The sequence below is a fragment of the Giraffa tippelskirchi genome, chromosome 5 (assembly GCF_054371585.1).
Source record: "Giraffa tippelskirchi isolate mGirTip1 chromosome 5, T2T-mGirTip1v1.2.pri, whole genome shotgun sequence".
NCBI classification, from domain to species: domain Eukaryota; kingdom Metazoa; phylum Chordata; class Mammalia; order Artiodactyla; family Giraffidae; genus Giraffa; species Giraffa tippelskirchi.
The window spans coordinates 74469372-74489604 of record NC_137279.1 but is presented as its reverse complement, the minus strand read 5'-3'; the positions used below and the strand labels follow the sequence as shown (position 1 = coordinate 74489604).

General features: G+C 43.1%; 1 protein-coding gene across 3 annotated transcripts in view; it reads left to right on the top strand.

The window, feature by feature from the left end:
* The window catches only part of RHEX (regulator of hemoglobinization and erythroid cell expansion), a 28742-nt gene extending 12504 nt beyond the window's left edge, over nucleotides 1-16238 (top strand). Inside the window, exons 3-8 of one of the 3 annotated variants that reach the window (XM_081492050.1) lie at nucleotides 5865-5969; nucleotides 11099-11210; nucleotides 11432-11532; nucleotides 12573-12716; nucleotides 13955-14019; nucleotides 14492-16238. In XM_081492050.1, coding sequence (XP_081348176.1) covers nucleotides 11200-11210; nucleotides 11432-11532; nucleotides 12573-12716; nucleotides 13955-14019; nucleotides 14492-14692 — 522 coding nt within the window. In that variant the 5' untranslated portion in view covers nucleotides 5865-5969; nucleotides 11099-11199 and the 3' untranslated portion in view covers nucleotides 14693-16238. Of the gene's footprint in view, nucleotides 1-5864; nucleotides 5970-11005; nucleotides 11211-11431; nucleotides 11533-12572; nucleotides 12717-13954; nucleotides 14020-14491 lie in introns of all 3 variants that reach the window. The other 2 variants (XM_081492049.1, XM_081492048.1) reach the window with 2 other exon arrangements.
* Nucleotides 16239-20233: the final 3995 nt, after the last annotated feature.

Here is a 20233-nt window from a genome sequence, read left to right as displayed (position 1 = left end):
CCAATTCCCGGAGTTTACCCGAAGTCATGTCCATCGGGTCGGTGATGCCATCCAACCATCTCATCCTCTGCCGTCCCCTTCTCCTCCTGCCCCCAATCCATCCCAGCATTAGGGTCTTTTCCAATGAGTCAACTCTTCGCATGAGGTGGCCAAAGTATTGTAGTTTCAGCTTCAACATCAGTCCGTCCAATGAACACTCAGGACTGATCTCCTTTAGGATGGACTGGTTGGATCTCCTTGCAGTCCAAGGGACTCTCAAGAGTCTTCTCCAACACCACAGTTCAAAAGCATCAATTCTTCAGCGCTCAGCTTTCTTTATAGTCCAGCTCTCACATCCATACCTGACCACTGGAAAAACCATAGCCTTGACTAGACAGACCTTTGCTGGCAAAGTAATGTCTCTGCTTTTAAATATGCTGTCTAGGTTGGTCATAACTTTCCTTCCAAGGAGTAAGTGTCTTTTAATTTCATGGCTGCAATCACAATCTGCAGTGATTTTGGAGCTCCAAAAAATAAAGTCTGACACTGTTTCCACATCTATTTTCCATGAAGTGATGGGACCAGATGCCATGATCTTAGTTTTCTGAATGTTGAGCTTTAAGCCAACTTTTTCACTCTCCTCTTTCACTTTCATCAAGAGGCTCTTTAGTTCTTCTTCACTTTCTGACATTAAAGCTACTTAATTTTAAAAGATTGATCAAGTCGGCTTAGCAATATTATGATCACTTTAATCCATACGATGTTTACATAAATCATCTTCTGTTGTGTTCTTTCTGAATATATCTATCCAAAGAAAGCATGGCATCAGACAGGAAAAGGTGTGTTTTTATTATTTCACCTCTTTTGTTATGCCTTTTAGAAGGGCCACGAGAGAGCTCCTTTAGCAGGAGAGGGGGAAATGAGAAAATGGAATCCAGCCTTAACTCAGGGTTTCCACCAGATTCGAAAAAAACAGAAGCAAAGCTCTTAGCCCTCTGCTGACCTGTGGTTTGCAGGCAGTTGGCAGGACACTGCATTAACGTGGGGCTGGGTATTCAAGCCTGAAAGAGGGCAGGACAGTCACATCTTGATGATGGAACAAAGCGTACCAAAATCTCACACAGTCCAGGCATTTTTTTCACAACTTAATTACTTCAAATTGCTCATTTCCCGGTTGTTTGGGGTATGTACACAAATGAGCAGATATTTCTGCTGACAGGCTGATCAGCAATCTGCAATTAGCCCCCAAGGAACAACCTGCTCATTGCGGTTAGGGGCCATTAGCCACTTAAATAATGACATCTGTCATCGTTTTCATACCTCATCCTGCCAAGATTTTATCTTCAAACTGTACTCAAAACCAAATGTCTAAGCTTCCAAAAATAGACAGACTGAATTTTTATAGCTCCACTCTAGTCACCATCTTGGTTCAGGGTTTTAGGGATGAATAATACCTAATAATTATTGAGTGCTTTCCACATGCCTGCCATTGTATTTAGGTCTTTATAAACATAACTCCCCAAGCCCTTACAAGAACTCTGAGAGGTATGTACTATCACTAACCCCATTTAACAGGTACAGAAACTGAGACACTGAGAAGATCAATAATTCACACCTAGAAGGGAACAGAACTTGGATCCATATTGACTTTTGTCTTATATATTGACGACACAGGCATAAAGTGTCATTTAGCTAATAAGATGCTCATAGTATATTAAAATGAAAGGAGGAAGTGTAGGCAGTATTGTTCTGAATAAAAAGACCAAATAAGGTAATGCTTTTAACATAATGCAAGATTTATCTAATGCAGTGATTCTCAACTAGGGGCAAAGGTGACTGCCTCAGGGAAACATCTGGAAATGTATGGGGTCATTTTGGCCTGTTGCATCTGTTACTGGTGGTCTCCCAGGCAGTACACAAGCAGTTTTAGACCAGAAGCTGTTTGTCCCTGAATGTCCAGAGTAGTAAGAAATACTGGTAAAGTAGAATACTAGTCATTTTCAATGATGCCGTTAAACTTAAGGTGGCAAACTCCAATGCCTTCAGGGATCAGTCAGGGACTGAAAAGTACATGATCTTCCTCAGGGCAACCACATACAAATATTTAAAGTACATTATCAAATAAAATCATCTAGGTGTCAAATTTGGCCTGTGAGCACCCAGATTGGGGCTTTTTAACGGGGGTTTTTCTGATCTGGAAACAAGTTTATGATCTATTAAGCAAAGAGGAAAAGTAACTACTCAGTATGGTGCCTTGTTTCAAAAAGATTGTGTATACAAATATTTCTGTACACATACAAAGTGCATATATTTATGAAAATATAAAGACAATTTTACGGAATGAAATTTGGGTTCATTTTATGAAATGCTTTGCTTATTTGCACTTCTAATTTTTTTAATTACAAATGCCTTTTAGTTGTTTGATTTTTTTAAATAAATTTATTTATTTTAGTTGGAGGCTAATTACTTTACAATATTGTAGTGGTTTTTGCCATACATTGACATGAATCAGCCATGGGTTTACATGTGTTCCCCATCCTGATCCCCCCTCCCACCTCCCTCCTCATCCAATCCCTCTGGGTCATCCCATTGCCCCAGCCCTGAGCATTTGTCTCATGCATCGAACATGGAATGGTGTTCTGTTTCACATATGGTAATATACATGTTTCAATGCTATTCTCTCAGAACGTCCCACCCTCACCTTCTCCCTCAGAGTCCACAAGACTGTTCTATGCATCTGTGTCTCTTATTCTGTCTCGTATATAGGGTTATCGTTACCATCTTTCAAATTCCATATATATGCATTAGTATACTGTATTGGTGTTTTTCTTTCTGGCTTACTTCACTCTGTAGTTTCATCCATCTCAATAGAACTGATTCAAATGTATTCTTTTTAATGGCTGAGTAATATTCCATTGTGTATATGTACCAGAGCTTCCTTATCCATTCATCTGTTGATGGACATCTAGGTTGCTTCCATGTCCTGGCTATTATAAACAGTGCTGCGATGAACATTGGGGTACACATGTCTCTTAATAAATAGTTCAGTTCAGTTCAGTTCAGTCGCTCAGTCATGTCCGACTCTTTGCGACCCCATGAACCACACCATGCCAGACCTCCCTGTCCATCACCAACTCCCAGAGCTCACCCAAACTTATGTCCATTGAGTCGATGATGCCATCCAACCATCTCATCCTCTGTCGTCCCCTTCTCCTCCTGCCCTCAATCTTTCCCAGCATCAGGGTCTTTTCAAATGAGTCAGCTCTTTGCATCAGGTGGCCGAAGTATTGGAGATTCAGCTTCAACATCAGTCCTTCCAATGAACATCCAGGACTGATCTCCTTTAGGATGGACTGGTTGGATCTCCTTTCAGTCCAAGGGACCCTCAAGAGTCTTCTCCAACATCACAGTTCAAAAGCATCAATTCTTCGGCGCTCAGCTTTCTTTATAGTCCAACTCTCACATCCATACATGACCACTGGAAAAACCATAGCCTTGACTAGATGGACCTTTGTTGACAAAGTAATGTCTCTGCTTTTAAATATGCTGTCTAGGTTGGTCATAACTTTCCTTCCAAGGAGTAAGTGTCTTTTAATTTCATGGCTGCAATCACCATCTGCAGCGATTTTGGAGCCCAGAAAAATAAAGTTAGCCACTGTTTCCACTGTTTCCCCATCTATTTGCCATGAAGTGATGGGACCAGATGAAATAGAGAGGAGACTTAAAAAAATGAAAACTTAGAGTATGGTTTCAGAATACAGCCCTGGTTGTATCCCTACCATCCCTTTCAATGGAACAAGAGGAATAACTTCTGTGATTAAAGAAAATGAGGCATTTAATATGAGGTCAGCTTTCCTAAAGCATAAGAGCGCCTTTTGAAAAGAAACACTGTTGATTTCCTGGCACACTGGCTTTGCTTCTAGCCTTTCCGTGATTTTCATGCTCTTTTTTATGATTCAATAAAGCTCTCCTGGTAACATCCAATCGTCTTTTTTGCATCTGCCCCAGAAATCAGGACTAGTATTGAAATTTCCTTGAGAAGGAGAAGGAAATGGCAACCCACTCCAGTATTCTTGCTCAGAGAATTCCATGAACAGAGGAGCCTGGTGGGCTACAGTCCATGGGATCACAAAGAGTCAGACACGACTGAGCGACTAACATACTTCCTTGAGATATTTGCTTGATAAATCGGTATTTGTCGAAATTTAAGTAGGACTTACCCAAAATAAGACTAGATCAGGCATTTAAAATATAGCTATGCCCTTTCTTCAATCAAATCAACTAATTTTTCAATATCATTGTTTTACATGAATAATCCCCCACTCACTTCATTATTTTGGTTTTATTTCCAGCCTCCTGGCTCTGCAAATGTTATCCTGTTCATGTCACTTTTGACTGGACTTTCTTTCTAGAGTTAGCTGATCACTAGGGAGCAATGGATTGTCTATCCATCTGTCCTGGGACTTAGGGGAGGGGTTGCTGTTATTCAGTTGCTAAGTCATGTCCAACAGTTTGCGACCCCATGAACAGCAGCACACCAGGCTTCCTTGTCCATCTCTATCTCCTGGAGTTTGCTCAGACTCATGTCCATCAAGTCAGTGATGCCATCAAAGCATCTCATCCTCTGTCACACCCTTCTCTTCCTGCCCTCAATCTTTCCCAGAATCAGGGTCTTTTCTTCACATCAGGTGGCCAAAGTATTGGAGCTTGCACTTCAGCATCAGTCATTTCAATGCATATTCACGGTTGATTTCCTGTAAGATTGTCTGGTTTGATCTCCTTGCAGTCCAAGGGTCTCTCAAGAGTCTTCTCCAGCACCACAGTTCAAAAACATCAATTTTTTGGCCCTCAGCTTTCTTTATGGTCCAACTCTCATATCCATACATGACTACTAGAAAAAACATAGCTTTGACTGTACAGATCTTTGTCAGCAAAGCAATGTCTCTGCCTTTTAATACACTGTTTATGTTTGTCATAGCTATTCTTCCAAGGAGCAAGTGTCTTAATTTTGCAGCTGCAGTCACCATCTGCATTGATTTTGGAGCTCAAGAAAATTGAAATCTGACACTGTTTCCATATTTTCCCCATCTATTTGCCATGATATGATGGGACTGGATGCCGTGATCTTTGTTTTTTGAATGTTGAGTTTTAAGCCAGCTTTTTCATTCTCCTCTTTCACTTTCATCAAGAGGCTCTTTAGTCCCTCTTCACTTTCTGCCATTATCTGCATATTTGATGTTGTTGATATTTCTCCCGACAATCTTTAGTCCAGCTTGTGATTCATCCAGCCCAGCATTTCACATGATGCACTCTGCATATAAGTTAAACAAACAGGGTGACAATATACAGCCTTGTCCTCCTTTCCCATTTTGAGCCAGTCCATTGTTCCATGTCTAGTTTTACCTGTTGCTTCTTGTCCTTAGGTTTCTCAGGTGGCAGGTAATGTGGTCTGGTATTTGCATCTCATTAAGAATATTCCATAGTTTATTTCGATCCACACAGTCAAAGGCTTTAGAATAGTCAATGAATCAGAAGTAGATGAATTTTTTTGGAATTCCCTTGCTTTTTCTATGATCCCACATATGTTGGCAATTTGATCTCTGGTTCCTCTACCTTTTCTAAATCCAGCTTGTACTTTTGGAAGTTCTCAGTTCACATATTGCTGAAGACTAGCTTGAAGGATTTTGAGCATAATCTTGCTGGCATGTGAAGTTAGTGCAATTGTACACTACAGCTTGAAAATGAGTGCAATTTGAACATTCTTTGGCATTGCCTTTCTTTGGGATTGGGATGAAAACTGACCTTTTCCAGTCCTGTGACCACTGCTGAGTTTGTCAAATTTGCTGGCATAATAAGTGCAGCACTTTCACAGCATCATCTTTTAGGATTTGAAACAGCTCAGCTGGAATTCCATCACCTCCACTAGCTTTGTTCATAGTGATGCTTCCTAAGGCCCACTTGACTTCACACTCCAGGATGTCTGGCTCTAGGTAAGTGACAACACCATCATGGTTATCTGGGTCATTAACTGTAGAAAATTCTTTAAGAGGTAGGAATACCAAACCACCTGACTTGCCTCCTGAGAAATCTGTATGCAGGTCAGGAAGCAACAGTTAGAACTGGACATGGAACAACAGACTGGTTCCAAATTGGGAAAGGAGTACATCAAGGCTGTTTATTGTCGCCCTGCTTATTTCACTTATATGCAGAGTACATCATGAGAAATGCTGGGCTGGATGAAGCACAAGCTGGAATCAAGAGTGCCAGGAGAAATATCAATAACCTCAGATAAACAGATGACACATACCCTTATGGCAGAAGGTGAAGAACTAAAGAGTCTCTTGATGAAGGTGAAAGAGGAGAGTGAAAAAGCTGCCTTAAAACTCAACATTCAGAAAACTAAGATCATGGCATCCAGTCCCATCACTTCATGGCAAATAGATGGGGAAACAGTGAGAGACTATTCTTGGGCTCCAAAATCACTGCAGATGATGACTGCAGTGATGAAATTAAAAGACTCTTGCTCCTTGGAAGAAAAGCTAGGACCAATCTAGACAGCATATTAAAAAGCGGAGACATTACTTTGTCAACAAAGGTCTGTCTAGTCAAAGCTATGGTTTTTTCAGTAGCTATGTGTGGATATGAAAGTTGTACTATAAAGAAAGCTGAGTGCTGAAGAATTGATGCTTTTGAACTGTAGTATTAGAGAAGACTCTTGAGAGTCCCATGGACTGCAAGGAGATCCAACCAGTCTACCCTAAAGGAAATCAGTCCTGAATATTCATTGGAAGGACTTATGCTGAAGCTCCAATACTTTGGCCACCTGATGCAAAGAACTGACTCATTGGAAAAGACCCTGATGCTGGGAAAGATTGAGGGTGGGAGGAGAAGGGGATGACAGAGGATGAGATGGTTGGATGGCATCATCGACTCATTGGACATGAGTTTGAGTAAACCCCAGGAGTTGGTGATGGACAGGGAGGCCTGGAGTGCTGCAGTCCATGGGGTTGCAAAGAGTCGGACACGATTGAGCAACTGAAATGAAATGAAGAGCTTTTTGTACAATTCTGTGTATTCTTGCCACCTTTTCTTAATCTCTTCTGCTTCTGTTAGGTCCTTGCCGTTTTTGTCCTTTATTGTGCCTATCTTTGCATGAATGGTTCCCTTGTTATCTCTAATTTTCTTGAAGGCCTCTCTAGTCTTATCCATTCTGTTTACATTGTTCACTTAAGAAGGCTTTCTTATCTGTCCTTGCTATGCTCAGGAAATCTGCGTTCAGTTGGGTATATCTTTCCCTTTCCCCTCTCTTCTTTTCTCAGCTACTTGTAGGGCCTCCTTGGATAATCACTTTGCTTTCTTGCATTTCTTTTTCTTGGGGATGATTTTGGTCACCACCTCCTGAACAAAAAACCTCCATCCATAGTTCTTCAGTCACTCTGTCTACCAGGTCTAATCCCTTGAATCTATTCATCATCTCCACTGTATAATCATGAGGGATTTGATATAGGTTATCCCTAAATAGGCTAGTGAAAGTGAAAGTGAAGTCGTTCAGTCATGTCTGACTCTTTGCAACCCCATGGACTGTAGCCTGCCAGACTCCTCCACCCATGAGATTGTCCAGGCAAGAATACTGGAGTGGGTTGCCATTTCCTTCTCCAGGGGATCTTCCCAACCCAGGGATCAAACACCGGTATCCCTCATTGTAAGCAGACGCTTTACCGTCTGAGCCACCAGGGAAGCCCACAGATAGCCTAGTGGTTTTCCCTACTTTCTTCAGTTTGAGCCTGAATTTTGCAATAAGGAGCTGATGATCTGAGCCACAGTCAGCTCCCAGTCTTGTTTTTGCTGACTGTGTGGAGCTTTTCTATCTTTGGCTGCAAAGAACATAATCAATATGACTTTGAAACTGACCATCTGGTGATGTCTGTGTGTAAAAGGGGGAGGTGGGTAGTTTCCTGGGGTTCCCTCTCGCTTGGCTTGCCATCTGGATCAGTTTCCACCTCCTACTCCCAGTGACTCCTTCATGCCATGACGAAAATGAGTTAATGCAACACTCTTGCAGAAGGAACCACAGGAGACTCCTGCTCCAGAGGTGACCTTCTGGTGCTCCTCGGCACCAGGGTGGTGGGTGCTAGGACAAAGCAGGGTGGGGGGCAACCCCCCCACTTATAACGTTCCCACTTTCCATCTTCCCGATGCATCTCACATGCTGAATCTCTACCGAATGAAGAACTCATGTCTGGACGCTGAATCCATCTTTACAAATCAAACTAAATAGCATTCTTTAAGAGTGATGATGTTAGGTATACTTTGCTCATTTAACTTGAAAAGTAAAGAGTGGATAGAGATAGGTTCCTTTGGGAAAAGGGTCTAGAATTTATTATATCAGACCTTATTATGTCAGAAGGAGTGGACTTAAGCTAGGTATGATGACTAAATTGGGCATGTGTTGCTCCCATTTTTCTCCTTTCTTTATTTTTGGCTGCCCTGGGTCTTCGCTGCTCCATGTAGGCTTTCTCTAGCCGCAGCGAGCAGGGGCTCCTCTCTGGTTATGGTGTACGGGCTTCTCGGTGTGGTGGCTTCTCCTGTTGGAGCAAGGCTCTAGGTGCACCAGCTTCCCTGGTTGCAGTGTGGGGGCTCAGCAGTGGCGACACATGGGCCCTGGCGCTCTGGGGCTCCAGTAGCTATGGCTGGGCTTCATCACCCTGAGGCACGTGGGACCTTCTGTGTCTCCTGCACTGGCAGGAGACTTCTTTAACCACTGGACCACCAGGGAAGTTTGCTCCCAACTTTTGACCTCACACAAAAAAAGTTGTTCCTGAAGACTGGCTTGTTGGTTGGTAAAGGATGTAGGGGAGAAGGTAGTTTTTTCTCTCTGGCAGCTTCCAGCTGGCCAACACCCAGCCCTGAGAGGCGGTGGTGGAAACCTCGCAGACTCCCTCCTCAGCTACTGCCTCCTCTCTCTCCAAACTTAGTCCAAGTTGGATCTTGGACAGGCCTACCCAGTGTAGAACTACAGATAGAAGTAAAAAAGGCAGGACTTTCCACACTACCCTTAACACTTGGAAACGCTGACTGAGAAAATAAGCTTTACTGGCAATAAAAGGCTTTTCAACATTTATCATCTGCAGCAGGACAATGGGCCATCGTGTGGCCCATCTTGTGCTAAGTAAACATCATTTCAAAAGCTTTGAAACCATCTTGGCTTTGCTTTATAATACACTCCATATTCAGCCCTGTGGTCTTTATTATTGACACTAAAAAAGTGTTTTTTAATTGAAGTATAGTTGATTTACAAAATTGTGTTAGTTTCTGGAGTACACCAAAATGATTCAGAATATATATATGTGTATATATATATATATATATATATATTCTTTTTCATTATGGTTTATTACAGGTTATTAAATATAGTTCCCTGTACTATACCGTAGGACCTTGTTTTTTTATTTTTTTATCTATTTTATATATAGTAGTTTGTATCTGCTAATCCCAAACTCCTAATTTATTTCCTTTCATCAGTGTGGGTGCGCTCACGCACGTGTGTGTGTGTGTGTGTGTATGTGTGAGACATTGGTATGTGTCACAGAATCTCTCCTAGTATATTCGCTCCTGTGGGACTGTTCTGTGCTTCCAGCAGCAGGCAAGGCTCTGGAGAAGAAACAGAATGTTGGGGGGTATGGGCTTGGATGTAGAGCTCAAACCAGGCTTGACTGTAGGGCCTCAGACATGTCCCTCAGCCCTCTGGACCTCACGTGGCTCCTTATAAGAGGAGGGTAGTGACATCTAGCTCCTCTCGGCCGCCGCCCCCAGCCCCCGGCCCCCGGCCCAGACTGTGTGGATCACAATAAACTGTGGAAAATTCTGAAAGAGATGGGAATATCAGACCTTCTGACCTGTCTCTTGAGAAACCTGTATGCAGGTCAGGAAGCAACAGTTAGAACTGGACATGGAACAACAGACTGGTTCCAAATAGGAAAAGGAGTATGTCAAGGCTGTATATTGTCACCCTGCTTATTTAACGTCTGTGCAGAGTACATCATGAGAAACGCTGGACTGGATGAAGCACAAGCTGGAATCAAGATTGCCAGGAGAAATATCAATAACCTCAGATATGCAGATGACACCACCCTTACGGCAGAGAGTGAAGAAGAACTAAAGAGCCTTTTGGTGAAAGTGAAAGAGGAGAGTGAAAAAGTTGGCTTAAAGCTCAACATTCAGAAAACTAAGATCATGGCATCTGGTCCCATCACTTCATGGGAAATAGATGGGGAAACAGTGGAAACAGTGTCAGACTTTATTTTTTGGGCTCCAAAATCACTGCTGATGGTGATTGCAGCCATGAAATTAAAAGACGCTTACTCCTTGGAAGGAAGGTTATGGCCAACCTAGATAGCATATTTAAAAGCAGAGACATTACTTTGCCAACAAAAGTTCGTCTAGTCAAGGCTATGGTTTTTCCAGTGGTCAGATATGGATGTGAGAGTTGGACGGTGAAGAAAGCTGAGTGCTGCAGAATTGATGCTTTTGAACTGTGGTGTTGAAGAAGACCCTTGAGAGTCCCTTGGACTGCAAGGAGATCCAATCAATCCATCCTAAAGGAGATCAATCCTGGGTGTTCATTGGGAGGACTGATGTTGAAGCTGAAACTACAATACTTTGGCCATCTCATGCGAAGAGTTGACTCATTAGAAAAGACCCTAATGCTGGGAAGGATTGGGGGCAGGAGGAGAAGGGGACGACAGAGGATGAGATGGTTGGATGGCATCACCGACTCGATGGACATGGGTTTGGGTAGACTCCGGGAGTTGGTGATGGACAGAGAGGCCTGGCATGCTGCAATTCATGGGGTCGCAAAGAGTCGGACACGACTGAGCGACTGAACTGAACTGAAGTGACATCTAGGTCCTAGGATTGTGTGAATCAGTTCGGGGGGCCCAGCTGTGGGGGGCTCAGCCCTGGGGCTGGCAGCAAGCCAGTGCCTACTGGCTGGCAGGTGCTAATACTGTTACTGCTTATTTTGTAGATTCAAAAACTGGAATCTGGGGAGAGGAAAGGAAACGACCCCCCAGCAACAGAGACTGCCCAAGAGTTCTGACCCACTGCCTCGCCTCTGCAGGTCTCCAGGGCTGTCCTGCTAGGGGTGCTGCGTAGAGACGAGGTGCTGGAGAGAACACGTGCCCCACTCACGCCCCGCGGCGGCCCTGCCAGGAACTTGTCATGCTGGCTCAGTGAGTGGTCTGGGGAGAGCCACCTCAGGTTCCCGTGTCGGGAACATCACTCCCCGCGCACATCACCCTCCCCGGGTCCTGAAGCCTTCCCTTTCAAGAGGAAAGGGACTCAAGCCACAACAGCAGTACCTGCAGGCTGCCCCTGGGTTGGGGCAGTGATGGGTTTGCAGCCGTCTCAGCACCTTCAGAACCTCTAACCTGATTTCCTCATTTCCCAACAGGGTCATGGAGGTCTGGCATGGAATAGTGATCGCAGTAGTGTCACTGATCCTGCAGGCCTGTCTCCTTGCAGTCATCAACTACCTGCTCAGCAGGCACATGGGTAACTGGCTCAGCGTTCTCTTCCCTCCTGTTCCCCCTCAGGGACGATTCCCAAGCCCACAGCAAGATGAGCCCCCAAATATCACTTGAAATCCTACTTGAGGAATCGCTAGCCACGTGACCCCTCACTCCACCAACCTCTAAGTGGGTAATCTGCACCCTGATCCAGCCTATCTGTGCTTGGGAATGATGGCTGAGAGCCCTTTTGCTACCCAGACCTCCTGCCTAGAGACAAGCTTCTGCGATGCTCTTGAGGCTGGGCTCACTTAACCCGAGCGTAGTAAATTTCCTTCATCACCACCAAGGGACATGTAGAAATTGCCTTGAATTACAACAGAAAGGACTATTGTTAGACTAAGATATGAGCTTAAATTTCTGAGCTGATTTGCAGTGACAAGCAGGATGCTGTGTCCGAGGAAGACATTATAATTAGGGGAAATAAAATAACACTGCTTGGGCTGTGCTAAGACAAGGGATTGAGCAGGATGATGTAAGTCTAAGCTTCTCTCGTCATTCATTCATTTATTTAATACAACAGGAAACAAAATAAAAATCCATGCCATTATGGACCTTGCATTCCATGGGTAATACAGAAAAAAAACAAACAAGTAAAATATGTGTTAGGTCATGGTAAGCATAGAGAAAAAAATGAAGCAAGTCAGGGAGATATGAACTGGATGGGAGTCAGCATCCCTGAGATGTTGACATTTGAGTCTAAACCTGAGAGGAGTGAGGAAGTGAGCCACACCTACAAAGTCAATAAGCCGGGAGATTTTCGCATCATGGTGGAAGCAAAGGGGCCCAGGCTGGATGGAGCTGAGGTGTGGCAGGAAGGGCAAGGGGGAGTGAGGCCTTCGGGCTTGGACTGTAGCTTTTACTCCAAGTGAGGCGAGGGGCACTGCAGGGTTCTGCGCAGAGGAGGGCTGAGCTTTGAAGACATCTGTCTGATGAGTGTTCCCTCAGGAGAGCTGTGCTCACAGATATAGGATGTGCCTGAACCAGGAGAACATTCACTTTTGACTCTTACTCTGTCCCCTGTAGCCAAGGAAAATGAGCGCATACTGAAAGGGGTCAGGTCCCAGGCTCCTAGCTTTAGTTCAACTCACTGCTGCCCACCTGCTGCCAAGGAGAGGAAGGAGACTCGGGCAGAGAAGAACGTCCTGGTGCCTGAGCCCCGCTACCGGCGTGAGTACTACTTCGAGGAGAACATGTCCTAACGCTGCTTCTGTTCTGTCTGCACTACCCGGGGAGCCTCCTCGCAGCAGCCCCAGACTTTCTGCCCCAACCACTAGCCGGAGGATTCCTCACACCCTCCCCAGTGCAGGCCAAGCCAGGCCCCTGCTTTTAGAAGGCCACCCGTGCTACCCAGTGGGGCAGATGGCAGTGGGTTTTGTGTAGGTCTTAGTTCAAGCTTGGGGGCTGTCTCTGCTCCTGTCTCTGTGACACTATGGTATCTTCTGCCCGCCATTAGTTAGAGCCTAGATTTCAACCCCCTCTGTCTGCTCCCAGCCATGGGATCTGGGCATTTTAATAAATCTGAGTCTTGGTGACAGTTCACATCTATATTCCCCTCCGGCAAGGGTACCAACAAGAACACCACACTTTTGCTGTTTTCTCTCTCTCCCAAATTGAGAGACCCGCCAGGCCACTCTTCACACAGTGGAAACTGCCGCTTCCGCAGCAAGACATTCACTCACCAGAGGTCGCCCTTTCCACTGTTTTATCTTTTGGTTGATTTAAGTTTGCTCCATCCTTCTAAACTTTATCTTTTCTGTTAGAGAAATCTGGTTGTCAGGCTTCCTCAGAACCAAGATAAGGCCTCAATGCATGAGGGAACCCAAAGATGCTACTTGTATGAACTCAGGGTTTCAGAGGAAGGGGAGAGGCACTGGCCTCCCATGACCCTTGATCCCAAAGCTTCCCTCAAGCCTGGCTGCAGTCAGAGACTTGGTGGTTGGCAAGGACATCGGAGATCATTATCCAACCCTCTCTGTCACAGGGGACGAGACCAGGGCACAAAGAGGAATGTAATCTGCCTGGAGTTAGTGACAGGCTTAGATTAGAAGCTGTGCCTGTGATTTCTGGGGCCAGATCTCTTTGCCGTGGGCCACAGCGGCTCAGCACACCCCGCTTACTCCCCTTCCAGCAGACAGTCTTTCTCAAGCACAGGGCAGCCTTGCGGGCTTGGTATTCGCTTTTAGATGGAGCTGGACTCTTGGATATGTTCCTGGCTGTTTCCAGAGGTTTCCACTTTCTCTGCTTCATTCTTCTCTTCTCTCTGGGGGACACTGATCTCTCTTCCCCACTCTACTTTGAATTGCTGGTTCTGCTTCTGCCTTTGTCTCATGCTTCCTTCCATCGCCTCTATACTCTCTGAACACCCTCTGGCTTCCTTTAGAAGAACAGTTTCTATTTTTCCCTAGATGACAGCGACACGTCCTCAGATAGCTCTGACAGCTCAGACAGCTCACCTTCCACCAACTGCCAGGTAAGGGACACTCCTAGTGACCCCAGCAGTCTGGGGTCACCTGGGCTACAGAGATGCGAGCAAGGAAGGAGGGACACAGAGTCATTTTAGCAGTGTTCAATGAGGGTGGTCGGGTTGTCACTCACAGGCCTGTACCAACAACACAGAGCATCTGGACAAAATGGTTCTGAGGGGCTCTAAACACAAAGGTACTCACAGAAAATCCCCTTCTCCCCATGTCCCAGTTACTGGCCAAAGTCCACTCTGACTCCCAACCTCACTCGGAGAGTCTCCACATTCTTCTTCCTTAAGCCATTCGTACCCGCAGGTACAAGGAACAATCTCTCTCATTGCCTTGGCCCTGCTCTCAGACATGGCTACCTGGTACCCAGGTTCTTTCCCATCTGGCCCAGGGCGAGCCTCTTTGAGTTGAATACCTTCTGCAAATGTGGTAGGAATTTTGACCCAAATTTCTTTGCTTTTCCCCCCTAAGGTCACCAAGGATGTGAACTACACACAAGTAGTCTTTGCAGACCCTGGAGGTCGAAGAAATGACTCTGTCCTGGACTATGAGAACATAAAGGAAGCCACAGATTATGTCAATGTCAACCCAAAGAGCCACAAGCCCAATTTCTGGACTTTTGTGAACCCTGCTGTCTCTGAGCCAGTGGAATACACTCAAGTGGTCATGTGAATCCTGGGCTTTTTAATGGAGTGCAGTTCCTTATGAATTCTTCCACTTATTTTATAGGGAAATTGCTGTTTTTTGGTTTTTTTTTTTTTTAAGACGAGGCATAGGAGGAAAAATAAGCCAGCAAAAGATTCAGATCAGGAAGAACTTCCAGGTTAAGTGTGAAAACATCGGAGCGTATCAGTAGAGAAAGTGATGAAGTCTTTCTCCATAAAAATTTTTTTAAAGATTTTAATCAGCCTTAGTAGAGTTCTGTTTGGCAGTCTTATGATTAAATGCCTCTCTGAGCTCTTCAATTATTGGCAATAAACAACTTCCTTAAAAATTTTAAATAAATAGCAACCACCAGTTCCTCTTTTCCTCTGGCCTAACCTTTCACACTGCTCCTTTTTGAGTGTTGTATCCTGCTGAGTAAGCCTGCTCTGCCCTCAGAACTTTAAATAGTGCACTTGGAAAGCTCACCACTATTCCACCTTTGAATCTGCTAGTTCTTAGGAATTAAAGATGACCGAGCTATCTTTATGCTATTAAAAAAAAAACTTTCCAAATTCAATCCAATAAAATTCAATACCTATTTTTGGTTTGTGGTTGCTGTTGTTTTTACTTTTACTACCAATTTTAAAAGAGAACTTTCTTAACCTGATTAAGAATAGCTTATGTGAAACCAGCTGATGACATGATATTTAACTGTAAATATCAATCTTACTAAATCATAAACAAAGTAGGAATGTCCAAAAGCCTACCATTTCCTTTACTCTCCAACATAGCTCTAGAAATTCTCATCAGTGCAGTAAGACAGTTAACACAAATGAGGGCTGTAACTATGGGAGAGGAGGATAACTTTGTCATTGTTTGCAATATGCTAGTCCTAGAAAACCTCAAAAAAATTAACTTAGGTGTTTTAAAATTAATAACATGCTGTAAGCAGCAACTAGATAAATATACAACTTACTTTTCCCAACAGCTAATTAAGACACAAAATGAAAAAAAAGTGCTCACAATCCTAAGCAAACATCTCAAAAAATGGAAACTTTAGAAATACTCCTGGCCAAATTCAAACACTATTCATCAATTGTTCTCCTTCTGCTGACTCTAAATGACCTTTCTAGCCCTGGTACTGAGAAAGGGGGTAGGGCGTTTTGGGGGTGGGGACAGCTTTCATCTTCCCAGGTTCCTCTTCCCCAAGATGATCTGAAGAGATTGTTCCTGTTTGAGTTTTGGAAATTTTTGCCAGTCTACATGTTCCTATACATTTAACTATCATTGTTGTTCCTCTCTCACTACAGCTTGAAGGTTTGTGTTCCCCTCAAATTCATATGCTGAAATCCTAACCCAAGATATTGGTACTGGGAGATGGAGCCTTTGGGAGGTTATTAGACCATAAGGGTGGCACCCCCTGAATGAGATTAGTGCTCTTAGAAACCCAGAGCTCCCTAGTGCATTCCATCATATGAGAATACAATGAAAAGTCTGCAACCCAGAAAAAGATGCTCACCAACTATTCTGACACCTTTCAAAACTATGAATAATAAACGCCTGTTGTTTATAAGCAATCACTCTATGATATTTTTTTGATGGCAGCCTGGAGGGACTATCATATCTCCTTAGAAAGCTTTTCTGTCTTTTTTCCCCAGTTTTATTGAGATATAATTGACATACAGCACTGTGTAAGTTTAAGGTATACAGCACAATGATTTGACTTACATACATCATGAAATGATTATCACAATAAGTTTAGTGAGCATCCGTTATCTTGTATAGATACAAAATTAATTAAAGAAATAGAAATTTTTTCCTTGTGATGAGAACTCTTAGGACTTACTCTCAACAGCTTTCACAAAGAACATTCATCAATGTTAATCACATTTATCATGTTGTCATTACACCCATAATACTTTTTATCTTATAACTGAAAGTGTGTACCTTTTGACTGCTTTTAACCAATTCCCCTTCCACAACCCTCCACCTTTGATAACCAAAAATTTGATCTCTATTTTCCTATGAATTTGTTTCTGAAGTATAACTGACCAACAGCACTATGCTAGTTCCTGTCACACAATACAGTGATTTGATATTTCTTTTTTTTTCCTCATTTTTCCCTCATCTTTTAAAAAATTAATTTTTTTTAATTGAAAGATAATTGTTTTACAATATCGTATTGCTTTCTGCCATACAACAGTGTGAATCAGTCATCAGTTCAGTTCAGTCACTCAGTTGTGTCCGAATCTTTGCAACCCCATGGATTGTAGCACACCAGGCTTCCCTGTCCATCACCAACTCCTGGAGCTTACTCAAACTCATGTCCATCAAGTCGGTGATGCCATCCAACCATCTCATCCTCTGTCGTCCCCTTCTCCTCCCGCCTTCAATCTTTCCCAGCATCAAGGTTTCAAATGAGTCATTTCTTCACATCAGGAGGCCAAAGTATTGGAGTTTCAGCTTCAGCATCAGTCCTTTCAATGAATATTCAGGTCTGATTTCCTTTAGGATGGACTGGTTGGATCTCCTCGCAATCCAAGGGACTCTCAAGAGTCTTCTCCAACACCACATTTCAAAACCATCAATTCTTTGGTGCTCAGCTTTCTTTATAGTCCAACTCGCACATCCATACATGACTACTGGAAAAACCATAGGTTTGACTAGACGGACCTTTGTTGGCAAAATAATGTCTCTGCTTTTTAGTATGTTGTCTAGGTTGGTCATAGCTTTTCTTCTAAGGAGCAAGTGTCTTTTAATTTCATGGCTGCAGTTACCATCTGCAGTGATTTTGGAGCCCAAGAAAATAAAGTCTGTCACCGTTTCCACTGTTTCTCCATCTATTTGCCATGAAGTGATGGGACCAGATGCCATGATGTTAGCTTTTTGAATGTTGAGTTTTAAGCCAGCTTTTTCACTCTCCTGTTTCACCTTCATCAAGAGGCTCTTTAGTTCTTCTTCACTTTTTGCCATAAGGCTGGTGTCATCTGCATATCTGAGGTTATTGATATTTCTCCCAGCAATCTTGATTCCAGCTTGTGCTTCTTCCAGCCCAGCATTTCTCATGATGTACTATGCATATACGTTAAATAAGCAGGGTGACAATAAATAGCCTTGATGTACTCCTTTCCTGATTTGGAACTAGTCCGTTGCTCCATGTCCAGTTCTAACTGTTGCTTCTTGACCTGCATACAGATTTCTCAGGAGGCAGGCAAAGTGGTCTGATATTCCCATCTCTTTCAGAATTTTCCACAGTTTGTTGTGATCCACACAGTCAAAGGCTTTGGCGTAGTCAATAAAGCAGAAATAGATGTTTTTCTGGAACTCTCTCGCTTTTTCGATGATCCAATGGATGTTGGGAATTTGATCTCTGGTTCCTCTGGCTTTTTAAAATCCAGCTTGAACATCTGAAATTTCACCGTTCACATACTGTTGAACCCTGGCTTGGAGAATTTTGAGCATTACTTTGCTAGCGTGTGAGATGAGTACAACTGTGCGGTAGTTCGAGTATTCTTTGACATTGCCTTTCTTTGGGATTGGAATGAGAACTGACCTTTTCCAGTCCTGTGGCCACTGCTGAGTTTTCCAAATTTGCTGACATATATGAGTGCTCTCGTATATGCCAGCAAATTTGGAATCAGTCATAACTATATATATATCCCCTTCCTCTTGAGCCTCTCTCCTACCCACAACATCCACCTCTCTATGTCGTCACAGAGCACCAGGCTGGTAACCCTGTATTATACAGCAGCTTTCCACTAGCTCTCTGTTTCACACATGGTAGTGTATATATATCAATGCTATTTTCTCAATTCATCCCACCCTCTCCTTCCCCTGCTGTGTCTATGAGTCCATTCTCTATGTCTGTGTCTCTATTCCTGCCCTGCAAATAGGTTCATCAGTACCATTTTTCTAGATTCCATATATATGCATTAATATACAATATTTGTCTTTCTCTTTCTGACTTACTTCACCCTGTAAAACAGACTCTAGGTTCATCTACCTCAGTTCAATTGATTCACATTTGTTCCTTTTTATGTCCTAGCAATATTCCATTGTGTATATGTGCCACAGCTTCTTTATGCATTCATCTGTTGTTGGATACCTAGGTTTTCCGTGTCCTGGCTATTGTAGATAGTGCTTCAATGTACATTGGGGTACATGTGTCTTCTGAATTATGGTTCATATGGTAGTTTTATTCCTAGTAGTTTAAGGAATCTCCATGCTGTTCTCCATAGTGTCTGTATCAATCTACATTCCCACCAACAGTGCAACAGGGTTCACTTTTCTCCATGTCCTCTCCAGCATTTACTGTCTGTAGATGTTTTGATGATGGCCATTCTGACCAGTATGAGAAGATACCTCACTGTGGTTTTGATTTGCATTTCTCTAACAATGAGTGATGTTGAGCACATTTTCATGTGTTTATTGGCCATCTGTGTATCTTCCTTGAAGAAATATCTGTTTAGGTCTTCTGCTCATTTTTTGATGGGTTTGTTTTTCTGATATTGAGCTACATAAACTGATTATGTATTTTGGAGATTAATCCTTTGTCAGTTGTTTCATTTGCAATTATTTTCTCCCAATCTCAGGGTTGTGTGTTATCTCGCTTATAGTTTCCTTTGCTGTGCAAAACTTTTAAGTTTAACTAGGTCCCGTTGATTTATTTTTTGTTCCTGTTCCCATTACTATAGCAGGTGGGTCAAAGAGGATCTGCTACAATTTACGTTGACTGTTCTGCCTATGTTTTCCTCTAAGAGTTTTATAGTTTCTGGCCTTACATTTAAGTCTTTAATCTATTTTGAGTTTATCTTTGTGTATGGTGTTAGGAAGTATTCTAAATTCATTCTTTTACATGTAGCTGTCCAGTTTTCCCAGCACCACTTATTGGGAAGAGGCTGTTTTCTCTCCATCGTATATTTTTGCTTCCTTTGTCAAAGATAAAGTGCCCATAGGTGCATGGATTTGTCTCCAGGCTCTCTATCTTGTTCCATTGGCCTATATTTCTGGTTTTGTGCCAGTACCATACTGTCTTGATGACTGTAGCTTTCCAATATCGTCTGAAGTCAGGAAGGTTGATTCCTCCAACTCCATTTTTCTATCTCAAGATTACTTTGGCTATTCAGGGTCTTTTGTTTTCCATACAAATTGCAGAATTTTTTGTTCTAGTTCTGTGAAAAATGCCTTTGGTAATTTGATAGGGGTTACACTGAATCTGAAGTTTGCTTGAGTAGCATAGTCTTTTTTTTTTTTTAATTTTATAAATTTATTTATTTTAGTTGGGGGCTAATTACTTTACAATATTGTAGTAGTTTTTGCCATACATTGACATGAATCAGCCATGGGTTTACATGTGTTCCCCTTCCTGGACCCCCCACCCACCTCCCTCCCCATCCCATCCCTCTGGGTCATCCCATTGCCCCGGCCCTGAGCCCTTGTCTCATGCATCGAACATGGAATGGTGTTCTCTTTCACATATGATAATATACATGTTTCAGTGCTATTCTCCCAGAACGTCCCACCCTCACCTTCTTAGCATAGTCTTTTTCACAGTACTGATTCTTCCAG